At 35.5% G+C, this 12,975-nt stretch overlaps 1 protein-coding gene across 1 annotated transcript in view; it reads left to right on the forward strand.

Annotated features, from left to right (window-relative positions):
- The window catches only part of LOC107758891 (sodium/potassium/calcium exchanger 2-like), a 22,956-nt gene that overhangs the window by 3,267 nt on the left and 6,714 nt on the right, over positions 1 to 12,975 (forward strand). Inside the window, exons 2-5 of the mRNA XM_016576725.1 lie at positions 414 to 1,473; positions 12,140 to 12,175; positions 12,267 to 12,375; positions 12,478 to 12,552. Coding sequence (XP_016432211.1) covers positions 565 to 1,473; positions 12,140 to 12,175; positions 12,267 to 12,375; positions 12,478 to 12,552 — 1,129 coding nt within the window. The 5' untranslated portion in view covers positions 414 to 564. The remainder of the gene's footprint in view (positions 1 to 413; positions 1,474 to 12,139; positions 12,176 to 12,266; positions 12,376 to 12,477; positions 12,553 to 12,975) is intronic.

Raw genomic sequence — 12,975 nt, forward strand, 5'->3', positions numbered from 1 at the left:
AAGTTACTATGGTTACTTACATACCCTGAAAGTAACCTCCGATTTTGGAACCGAAAGCTGAGGTTATCCGCTCGCTTATCCTCAAACATACCCGGGTATGTCACATAACCTGCTTTTTGGAATACCCCCCAGGTGTGTGATCAGGTTGCAGCAAGGTGACTGACAGCCAGCTACTGGATTGGCTGAGGAAAGCATCTGTTATGTTAATCCTACTTAAATGAAGTAGGATGAATAAATAAAATGAATATTCATGCCATTTAGTCATACTAAAATGTGATATTTTGTTCTTTTTCTCAATGTTATGTTTGTTTTGATCCAAAATTGTAAGGCACATCAGAATTTTAAAAGGCAAATATATTCTGATCCAGAGAACTCTAAACTATTTCTCACTCTTGTGATATGTTGTGTTTCAGTGATTATTATGAGGAAGCCATTAGAGACTCTGGTCCCTGTGAGGAATTGGGGAGTACATTATTCCTGTCAGGTTTAAGTAGAGTTGGCCTGTAACCATGCCCGGCACTCCATAGATTTCAGACCACCAGACCCCCGAGCTGCCCATCAAACATGGATCCCACATTCCCCAGCATCAAATTGGGGTCAGATTCCACCCCTCTGGAGCGGAAGAGCAAGCGTCACCGATTGCAGCATGTCAGGAGGAAATTACGTCCTTCACGGATTTTTGGTTTTATCCTGAGCATCTCTGCCCTCACATTGTTCCTGTCTTGGAGTGCCTTTACCTTCACTTTGGGCCCATTCCCAAGATGGACGCCACTCACTTCTCTCACCAACCATGAGGGACTTGCAGAACCAGTGCCACACAGAACTGTCCTATCTTTTCACGAAGAGCGCAATGTTTCGGCAGATATGCCCATCGCTATGGCCTCGTCCGGTGAGCACAGCAAGGGAGATTATCCCGAGGATCTGTTCACACTGGAGGAGAGGAGGCCAGGTGCAGTTGTACTGCATATGTTCGGCATGATGTACATGTTCATTGCCCTCGCTATCGTCTGCGACGAGTTTTTCGTCCCTGCCCTCACCGTGATCACAGAAAAACTGGAGATCTCGGATGACGTAGCGGGCGCCACCTTCATGGCCGCTGGAGGCTCTGCTCCTGAGCTCTTCACCTCTGTGATCGGTGTGTTCATCTCACACAGCAATGTGGGCATCGGCACCATTGTGGGTTCTGCTGTCTTCAACATCTTGTTCGTGATCGGGATGTGTGCTGTCTTTTCACGTGAGATTCTCAACCTGACCTGGTGGCCTCTGTTTAGAGATGTCACCTTTTATATCATTGGACTAATTATGCTTATCGTTTTCTTCCTGGATAACTACATTACTTATGTTGAGAGCATTGGACTGTTACTCTGTTACGCTAGCTATGTCACTTTTATGAAGTACAATGTGACTGTAGAGACTTTAATCAAGACTAAATTACTCAGGAATCAAGTGGACGACATTGAAGCTCCTCCTAAGGTGAGTCACATTATTCCAGGTGAACTATCTGCTTCCCATGTCAAAGGTGGCATTCTCTTTCACGCCTCCTACCATTCCTGTTAGGAATCAGTATATCACAGTGGTTTCAACCAGGAGGCCTTCCGCATATTTCCAAGAGTGCTGCAGGCAGGATGACTTTTATAAAATAATTAATATAATACATACATTCATATAATAGATTTATTGTTATTAATAGAAGTAGTAGTCATTTTACTATTAAATAATATTTAATATTAATATATATTTTGATCTATCTAGCTTAATTTCAAATGCTAAAGACACAAACAATTAATATGTAGAGTGAAATCAACACGACCCTCCCAGTTTCTGTTAATAATATTTTATAATATAGATAGATAGATAGATAGATTTTAGTAGTATTTACTAGTATTTAACAACAACTTAGCTCTAAAATATGCCATTGGGCAAAAAGTATAGCACCACTGTTAAATATGCACTTGTACAGAGACCCTAAAGGGTCATGGTGATGGTACAAAATAGGAGATTGGAGGAAAAATTATATTTCAGTTCTTTGGCAGTCTCCCACAAAACTTTTGCGTTCATCAAAAACATTTTTTTTCTGCATTCCTCACCAAAGTAAATAAAAATAATATGAGAAACCAAATTTCAGTGCTTTTTGAGACAATGCAAAGTTTCACGTGGGAACACTATACTTTCCTGAGAGAATGCTCTGAAAAACATTGTGCGTGCATAATGACATTCAGACATTTAAAAAAATCTTCAAAAATCTTCTAACAACTGTAATTCAGAAATGTATGCAGGATTGCATTTTTTCATTCACATTAAGTAAATACACTGAAAAGAGTGAAAATTAGGTGAATTTACATTTGCACTCATCCTCTGATGACTTAAAAAGATATGATGACATTTCTGGTATGTGAACATAGTGAGCAGCTGATGCCCACTGGTTTTTATTGTGCATTTTTGGGAATTTTTAGGGATCTTGAGCACTTATAACCGAACAAGGGAGCTGATTGCAACAGCAGTGGGAGCGGAACCCGTATGTTGGCTGAGAATCAGCGTTCCCAATGAAAAGAACACAGACAGTTTTATCACCTCTCTGAGCTGGATTAGACATTATATCAGGTGTCACCTGGACAGAGCAGACAACACTGCTCTGAGTACACAATCAGCTGAGTAAGACTAGAACCCCTGCGGTACAGACAAAGATGGACAGTAGAAGGAGACAGCAAAAGTAGTAAAAATGAGGCAAGATGGAGTTATAAAGGAAGAAAGTTGTTAAAATCTTTTACTTACCATTTTGCTAAAATCTGTCTTATAGCAACCAGACATCTCAAGAGGGATAGATATCTATTTTTGTCTTTTCCTGGCACAGTTAGCTTTTTGTTTTTTAAAGGGAACCCTGGGTATTAAGACTTGTATGGCTTAAAGGATTAGTTCACTTCCAGAATAAAAATTTCCTGATAATTTACTCACCCCCATGTCATCCAAGATGCTCATGTTTCCAGTCGCAAAGAACTTAAGGTTTTTGAGGAAAACATTCCAGGATTTTACTCCATATAATGGACTTAAATGGGGGCCAACAGGTTGAAGGTCCAAATTGCAGTTTTAATGCAGCTTCAAAGGGCTCTACACGATCTCAGCCAAGGAATAAGGGTCTTGTCTAGTTAAACAATCGGTCATTTTCAAAAAAAGCATATACTTTTTAACCACAAATGCTCATCTTACACTAGCTCCGTGATGTGTGTCATGCATGACGTAATCAAGTTGGAAAGGTAACGCACAGTTAACTCTTCGTCTGTGTACTCCGGTTCAAAAAGCTGGAGGAGATGGAGGTGAAAAACTCCATCTCATTTTCTCCTCCAACTTCAAAATCGTCCGACATAGTTGTTTTACCTTTTTTTTAAAGGGCTTTTGACTTCCTTTGCACGTTCACTTTGGAAACACTGGGTCGGTACTTTCGCCTATGTCACGCGTGACCTTTCCAATGTGACTACGTAATGCGTGAAGTCCAGCTAGTGCAAGATGAGTATTTGTGGTTAAAAAGTATATACATTTTTATTTTTTTTAGAAAATGACAGATCGTTTCGCTAGATAAGACCCTTATTCCTCAGCTGGGATCGTGTAGAGACCTTTGAGGCAGCATTGAAACTGCAATTTGGACCTTCAGCCCATTGGCCACCTTTGAAGTCTATTATAGTCCAAAATATGTATAAAACGATGTGTATTTTTAAAATAGCATAAATGTTTCATGGGTTTTCTACTACATATTTCAGTAAGAGACATCATTTACGTTATATTAAGCCATACAAGTCTCATTTTAAAATGCCCATTTGTGAATCTTAACCAGTATTTTGTCTTGGTTCCCAGTTAAAACATTTAAACATCTTTCGAACCAAATAAATTTTGTTTAGAAGCAAAATCGCATAAATATATCTTTTAAATGAGAATTTGAGGTTTTAAGCATAAACTTTACAAAAATTTTGTTACATTTACATTTAAAAAAAATAAATGTGACCCTGGACCACAAAACTAGTCTTAAGTCGCTGGGGTATATTTGTAGCAATAGCCAAAAGTACATTGTATGGGTCAAAATTATCGATTTTTATTTTATGCCAAAAATCATTGGGATATTAAGTAACGTTCATGTTCCATGGAGATATTTTGTAAATTTCCTACCGTAAATATATCAAAACTTCATTTTTTATTAGTAATATGAATTATTAAGGACTTTATTTGGATAACTTTAAAGCCGATTTTCTCAATATTTAGATTTTTTTTATGACTAGCCATGTACTGTTGAATTAACATGAATCTGGATATCAGTTTAGTGGTTTTATGTATTGTTGATAGTTTAAGAGGCCCATATGAAGCCAGTTAAACCTGTCCAACCTGCTGTGTTTCATTCAAACAGCTGGAGTCGGATTTGTTTTTTGCAGATGCAGTTTGTCCCACATATGGAACACAGGTGAATCAGCTGACCGTGCTGTTTTGTTAGGCTTCTTAGTGATGCACCAGGGGCATGTACATTACTTTTGAGAACCATTAGTAGCATGTTATCTATATAAACCCACATTCATTAGTCTTAGATTGCTCTTTGCTGGTAGACTGCTTTTTTTTGGATTGTCACCTCAGTACATCGGAAATATGATTCCAGAAAGCTTGTAAAAAATTTAAAATATTTCATAAGTGTCCCACGTTTCATTCAGAATTGATTTAACACAACTATATAGAGCATGTTACATTGGATTTTCACCCTTCTAGATTGGAATGAAAAATTCTTGGTATAGAGAGACTTCTAAAATGAAAATTAATAATGGTAGAGACAGGGGTTGGTACGTGTGCTCTTTGCTCCTTTAGCCGAAGCTCGGGCTAATCCAATAAGATGTGATCCTTTTAGTGCTGCTAAGTATAGACAGGTGTCCTGTTCTTTTTAAAACTGTACTCAAATATAGAGTATTGTGGGAAATTCTTAAGGTTTTTGAATCACATTGTCAGATTCATTTTCGCAGTAAGAACTTTGTGTCATTTAGTGTTTAATGTAGAGTTCAGAAACATGGTGGATATCTTTATTTCTGCTTACGGTTTATGACTCCTAACCTGAAATCCTTTGTAATCCCAAATCAACTGCTTAGAAGGGGTGACGCCAACCAAAGTAAAAAGACTCTTAGTGCTTAGGGAAGTGACCTGCCTTCAGTGCTTTGTGAAGAAGACTTTTGAGGGAATATTGAACATTACAACTACAATTTTCACTTTACATCTGTCCAGCAATAGACACTTTTTTGAATTATAAATTACTCCGTGAAATAGAAAATTGACAGCAAATTTGGATATGACTTTTAAGTGATAAAGCAGCTGTTCATCTGTAATATAATGAAACAAACACTGAAGTTAATATGTAACTTTATATAGTACATAATTCCTTTTGTTGAACAAAACAGCTTTTCTATGGTGGTCTTTATCTCATACTAGTGTACATAATTTAAAAAAATGTCATATTTACTTCGTTTGGTGTTGAACTAAATAATTAAAAGTAAATAATAAATATGAATTTTATGCTTTTAATATTATAAACTAGGTTTTTACATTTTCTGAAGAAATTGCCTTAAGTACTTGGAAGATGAGTTACATTCTAAAGTTTACTTAAAGATCTTTTCTTCTGTATTGTGATGCATATCCAAGTGAAATGGATTATCAAAAAAGAAAAAAAATCTTTAAAAGTAATTGAATTAAGAAACTTGGTAGACTTTATAGTTAGTAATATGTAAATCTTTGCTGGCATAATTCCTTTGAATTATGAAACATAAAGAGGGGGGAGAGTGTGAGAACCTGGTGTCATGTGTTAATGAGTTAATTTGTGACTCCTTAAATGCCGCTGTCTCTAAAAATGGTTACCTGTCACCTTAAGCCTCTTTAGTGTACTTGCCTGCGTTCTCTGGTTAACTACAGAACCCTTGCTAAGAGACACTGTAGGGGCAATTCAAGTTCTCAGATGACCCATATGATTAAACCTGGAATGAAGTACACAGGATTTATGACTTTTATTTTAAACTCTGTCTGTCTGTGTTTTGCACAGATGGTGTTCAAATACATTTGGTGCAGAATTGAGCTTGATGTTCAATTGGATAGTTTGCTGGATTCATTTAAAAGAAAGATGATTCAGCATCATCAGTCTCTCTGTTGCATCATGCTGAATTATTTTCATTAGTTAAGGCATCGAGCCAGGAGACTAACAAGAACATTGTTCCGTCTTAGATGCTCTGATGCTTTTGTGATGTACACGCACTCTATTCATTTAATAGTCTTAAGTCGCTGGGGTATATTTGTAGCAATAGCCAAAAGTACATTGTATGGGTCAAAATTATCGATTTTTATTTTATGCCAAAAATCATTGGGATATTAAGTAACGTTCATGTTCCATGGAGATATTTTGTAAATTTCCTACCGTAAATATATCAAAACTTCATTTTTTATTAGTAATATGAATTATTAAGGACTTTATTTGGATAACTTTAAAGCCGATTTTCTCAATATTTAGATTTTTTTTTTTTGCACCCTCAGATTCCAGATTTTCAAATAATTGTATCTCGGCCAAATATTGTCCTATCCTAACAAACCATACATCAATGGAAAGCTTATTTATTCAGCTTTATATTGTATAATTCTGTATAATTTCGAAAAATTAATACTTAAGACTGGTTTTGTGGTCCAGGGTCACAAATTTGTTTTGTAAGAACAGTAAACTAAGATTCAAGATATATTAATTGCAGTTTTGCGGTCTTGTTGTAGAGACGTTTAGGTATTTTTACTGGGAAAAAAATACTTAATAATAATAAAGACACTTTCTGGTTGTCAGACATTAATAGAATGACCTTGGCTCCAGTTGGTTAAAAGCCAAATAAAAAACAAAAAAAAAGAAGAATAAATTATTTGCATAATTTATTTGCAGAAGCAACTAATGCAGTGAAATTCAGACATTTTAAAGCATGACTTCACTGCCCAAATGTGTCTCAATTGTTCTTGGACCCATTGCTGGAGGTGATATGCATAATGTATGACTAGCCATGTACTGTTGAATTAACATGAATCTGGATATCAGTTTAGTGGTTTTATGTATTGTTGATAGTTTAAGAGGCCCATATGAAGCCAGTTAAACCTGTCCAACCTGCTGTGTTTCATTCAAACAGCTGGAGTCGGATTTGTTTTTTGCAGATGCAGTTTGTCCCACATATGGAACACAGGTGAATCAGCTGACCGTGCTGTTTTGTTAGGCTTCTTAGTGATGCACCAGGGGCATGTACATTACTTTTGAGAACCATTAGTAGCATGTTATCTATATAAACCCACATTCATTAGTCTTAGATTGCTCTTTGCTGGTAGACTGCTTTTTTTTGGATTGTCACCTCAGTACATCGGAAATATGATTCCAGAAAGCTTGTAAAAAATTTAAAATATTTCATAAGTGTCCCACGTTTCATTCAGAATTGATTTAACACAACTATATAGAGCATGTTACATTGGATTTTCACCCTTCTAGATTGGAATGAAAAATTCTTGGTATAGAGAGACTTCTAAAATGAAAATTAATAATGGTAGAGACAGAGGTTGGTACGTGTGCTCTTTGCTCCTTTAGCCGAAGCTCGGGCTAATCCAATAAGATGTGATCCTTTTAGTGCTGCTAAGTATAGACAGGTGTCCTGTTCTTTTTAAAACTGTACTCAAATATAGAGTATTGTGGGAAATTCTTAAGGTTTTTGAATCACATTGTCAGATTCATTTTCGCAGTAAGAACTTTGTGTCATTTAGTGTTTAATGTAGAGTTCAGAAACATGGTGGATATCTTTATTTCTGCTTACGGTTTATGACTCCTAACCTGAAATCCTTTGTAATCCCAAATCAACTGCTTAGAAGGGGTGACGCCAACCAAAGTAAAAAGACTCTTAGTGCTTAGGGAAGTGACCTGCCTTCAGTGCCTTGTGAAGAAGACTTTTGAGGGAATATTGAACATTACAACTACAATTTTCACTTTACATCTGTCCAGCAATAGACACTTTTTTGAATTATAAATTACTCCGTGAAATAGAAAATTGACAGCAAATTTGGATATGACTTTTAAGTGATAAAGCAGCTGTTCATCTGTAATATAATGAAACAAACACTGAAGTTAATACGTAACTTTATATAGTACATAATTCCTTTTGTTCAACAAAACAGCTTTTCTATGGTGGTCTTTATCTCATACTAGTGTACATAATTTAAAAAAATGTCATATTTACTTCGTTTGGTGTTGAACTAAATAATTAAAAGTAAATAATAAATATGCATTTAATATTATAAACTAGGTTTTTACATTTTCTGAAGAAATTGCCTTAAGTACTTGGAAGATGAGTTACATTCTAAAGTTTACTTAAAGATCTTTTCTTCTGTATTGTGATGCATATCCAAGTGAAATGGATTATCAAAAAAGAAAAAAAATCTTTAAAAGTAATTGAATTAAGAAACTTGGTAGACTTTATAGTTAGTAATATGTAAATATTTGCTGGCATAATTCCTTTGAATTATGAAACATAAAGAGGGGGGAGAGTGTGAGAACCTGGTGTCATGTGTTAATGAGTTAATTTGTGAATCCTTAAATGCCGCTGTCTCTAAAAATGGTTACCTGTCACCTTAAGCCTCTTTAGTGTACTTGCCTGCGTTCTCTGGTTAACTACAGAACCCTTGCTAAGAGACACTGTAGGGGCAATTCAAGTTCTCAGATGACCCATATGATTAAACCTGGAATGAAGTACACAGGATTTATGACTTTTATTTTAAACTCTGTCTGTCTGTGTTTTGCACAGATGGTGTTCAAATACATTTGGTGCAGAATTGAGCTTGATGTTCAATTGGATAGTTTGCTGGATTCATTTAAAAGAAAGATGATTCAGCATCATCAGTCTCTCTGTTGCATCATGCTGAATTATCTTCATTAGTTAAGGCATCGAGCCAGGAGACTAACAGGAACATTGTTCCGTCTTAGATGCTCTGACGCTTTTGTGATGTACACGCACTCTATTCATTTAATGTTATACTGATTGATATACCATAGACTGATTGAGTTTGCTGCTACTGGAAAAGTTTAGTATGTTTTGTATATTAATTAATTTGCTATTTTTAAGCAATGATGCAAACTTTTGCATCATTGCTTAAAAATTAATTAGTAATTTCACAGTGTGTAATTTCCTGTATATCCATTTTCTTTACATTCTATAGATAGATAGACTGTAATGGTGTCATTGTGTGTATCCAGCATGCTAATTGGTCCAACTAATTGCTAAACTATTACTCCGCAAAGTTCATTAGCTGCTCTCTAGTAAGACTGGCCTTGATCCCCGTGACTTACTTTTCAACATCTCTCTCTCTTGTTTAAGGGTACAAATCAAATGAGATGACAAAGTTATATAAGACTTGGTAAATAATGATGGTGGTAAAATTTAACAATAAGAAATGTTTTTTTAAAAACTGTAAGACAATAGTGACGTCCACACCACAACTATAGCAGTAGCAACACAGAGAAATTATATTGTTGGAATAAAATTTTGAGCATTTTTTTTTCAGCTGATGACTGATAAAATCATCGACAGGCAATCAGAGTCCATCCGACTTTAATTGTATGGTGGGTTAGAATAACGCTATCATCCATTTGTCTGGATGCTAATGTAGTATAGTTTTCATTCTTAGTGCAAACGGCCTTAACTCAGAAGTTTAAGATTGTTGGCCTAACAGCAGAATGTCTGTTAATGTCAGACAGCTTCAGCGAGCTGGTCTCCGGTTGACTGACATCTGCTTTAAAGATAGCTGAGCACACAGAGCTCAGCTGTAGGCTATTTTCACAGGCATCGATGGCCATAGGCCAGAGCTTATCTTTCACCTGCAGAAAGACCAAAGCTGGGAAGGGACGTGAACGGGGAGCAAATGGCACGAGTTTTCTCATGAGGACACTGCTGGTGCTGTCATCTCACTGGGCAAGCGCTTATTGAAAAAGAGCTTATTTGAACCATTTGGAGCAGATCTGCAAACAATTTAAATGTATTTAAAATGTATTTAACAATATTTTACCCTTTCCTGTGTACCTGAGGACTATATTCCACAAAATAAATTAATTATTTTCTTTTTTTTCCTAAAGTGTATATTAAGTATAAATATTTAAAATATATTTAACAATATTACATTCTCTCAGGACTATGAAGTAATTTAGTTTTGCTCTAAAAATTTATATTAATTGTAAAAATTAATGATGGATTCAAATCATAACAGTTTCACCTTTCCTCATAAGTTTTAGTTTAGAATGATATGGTTAATTTACCGGTTATTTATTGAATATGGAATTAAATGCAATACAGTAGCTTTTTGCTTAACAGTTTTGTTTAAGATCTTGCATACAGCAAGATGCAAGATATTATGCAATGCTTGAAGCCATATTTGAATGAGATTTTAAGGGCAGATTTTGTAAGGAGTGATTTTCATCTTTTACTTTCAGTGGTTTCTTAGAAACTGTTATTGATGTTATTTGGAAGGTGGGTCAAAATTCTATGATTGGCTTTTCTATACAGTACTTAAGAAGTGCTATTTAGGGCCATGTAGAAGCAGCAGACCAGAACTACTGTAGGCCTTAGCTGTGCTGTGTAACAGCTTAACATGTTCTTGGTTACCTGCATGTTGGGGACAGACTGAGCTGATCTTTTTTAAAGCTGGCCTTGAATGTCCCAATCTTTTTGTTAAACTTTTTTTTTCCAAGTAATGAGGCAATCCCTTTTTATAAAAATGGTTTTCTTTTTTTAAAAGAATATGATTAGATTTAACAACTGATTATTTCATGCTATTTCCTGTATTTATAGGAATTAGAAGTATAAATTAGTTAAAATATTCAGCACACCCTGGTGATTTCGACGAAAAATCACTCGTTATTGAACATTTTTATGCTTAAAATTATTAAGTTTAATTGTGGTAAATATCTTACCATCTTGTATACTGTCACGCTGTGTACAAACACACAAAGAAGAAGAGAAAGGCTCCAAAAAGTCTTTAATCCAATACATGGGTAATACAAACACAGGGTAGCATTAACGAGACCGGACAAAACTCAAATGAACCACAAGGACGTAAATACATGGAACAAACGAAGGGAACTAATCAGGAAACAGCTGAATGGAATGACTAATCAAATCAGTAACCAAGGTAAAAAAAAATAACGGAAGTGACAGGCAGGGAGAAAGCAAAGACAGAAATCAAACTCAGGCCGTGTCCACACGTACATGGGTATTTTTTATAAACGAGTTTTTCCTTCTTTCGTTTAAAAAAAAATCTCCGTCCACATGAAAACGCAAACGCATGCTATGAAGCACTGTCAAGCGCAGGCGCCGACGTCACAAGCCAAAAACTCCGGTTTCGCTGTCTACACGACAACACTGCAACCGGAGTTTTTGAAAATCTTCACCCTGGCAGGTGTTTTCAAAAATGTTCGGTTTGCGTGTGGACGAACAGCTAAACCGCCTAGAAAAAGCTGCGGTTTTAAAAATAACAGCGTTCGTGTGGACAGGGCCTCAGACTGAACATAATATACACACTATGTGTGTCTACACATAAAAAAGACAAACAATTCTATTTAGCAAGGACACATTAAATTGATCAAAAGTGACAGTAAAGACATTTATAATGTTACAAAATATTTCCTTTTACATTTTTTATTCATAAAAAATCCTGAAAAAAAAGTATTGTGGTTTCCACAAAAATATTAAGCAGCACAACTATTTTTCTGCATTGATAATAATAAGAAATGTTTCTTGAGCACCAAATCAGCATATTTGAATGATTTCTGAAGGATCATGTGACACTGAAGACTGGAGTAATGATGCTGAAAACTCAGCTTTGCCATTACATTACATTGCTGTGAAAAAATATAAATATATATGGTGCTTATATGACTAATGGTTTTATAATTTCCTGTACTTTTTGAGCTTCTTTGAAAATGCTTTTTAGAAGTTGTGTTTTAAGCTGTGGGGTGGTTTTAAGAATACCCCAAACTTTTTTTTTTTTTTTTTTTTTCAGTAATGTAAAAAAAATTGGTTTTGATTTGACTTTTCATAGAATTCATAGAATTTTGCTTCTCTCTTTTTTTCTCAAGGTTGTCAGTGCAGCAGATGACGAAAATAAACTTTCGGTAAGCATGATCAGGAACCTTCAGCGCTCTCTTATCAGCATAATATACGTAATGATATATCAGAATGCATTTCTTCTTTTTTTCCCTATAGGCTAAACCCCGCCTCCAGAGAGGAGGAAGCTCCGCCTCCCTCCACAACACCCTCATGAGAAACAGCATCTTCCAGCTAATGATTCACACACTCGATCCTCTCAGTGAAGGTAATGTGCAAATACAAACACTCAAAATTTACAAATACACTCACATTGACTCGCATCATAGATTTGTTAAGTCTTATTAATAAAATATGTCATATATTCTAGGGAGGTTCAAGGAGAAGGCATCAATTCTACACAAGATTGCAAGAAAAAAGGGACAAGATGAGGCAAATGGTGTTGGTATGTTTAATATTTTGTGTAACAGCACTCCTTACCCATTTTACTTCAGTAATGTGACATATTTCTGAGTAAAATCAGCATAATCGCTGTAGGGTTGGAATTTCTATCCACTGAAAAGTGGCCTTTCCATGCCAACTCTGTTTGCAAAAGTATATGAAAAGTAAAGGGATTTGGTGACATCAGCTGAAAAGGAATGCATTTTCTGATTAGGAACCTCTAAAAGAAGATTATAAAGACTTTTTTCTTTGGAAATTTGCAATGAGTCCACTGTAACATCAGCAACATTTTTATGCAACTATAATTTCTATAGCCACGCAAACACTTACCGTTTACTTTTATCATAAGCATTTAAAATCTGATGATAGTGCTGTGGTTTCTGAGGATTTCAGTGCTTAAATCACATCCCTACATATGTTTTTTTTT

Source organism: Sinocyclocheilus rhinocerous, unplaced genomic scaffold, assembly GCF_001515625.1.
Source record: "Sinocyclocheilus rhinocerous isolate Xijiao unplaced genomic scaffold, SAMN03320098_v1.1 scaffold1435, whole genome shotgun sequence".
Classification (NCBI taxonomy): Eukaryota; Metazoa; Chordata; class Actinopteri; order Cypriniformes; family Cyprinidae; genus Sinocyclocheilus; species Sinocyclocheilus rhinocerous.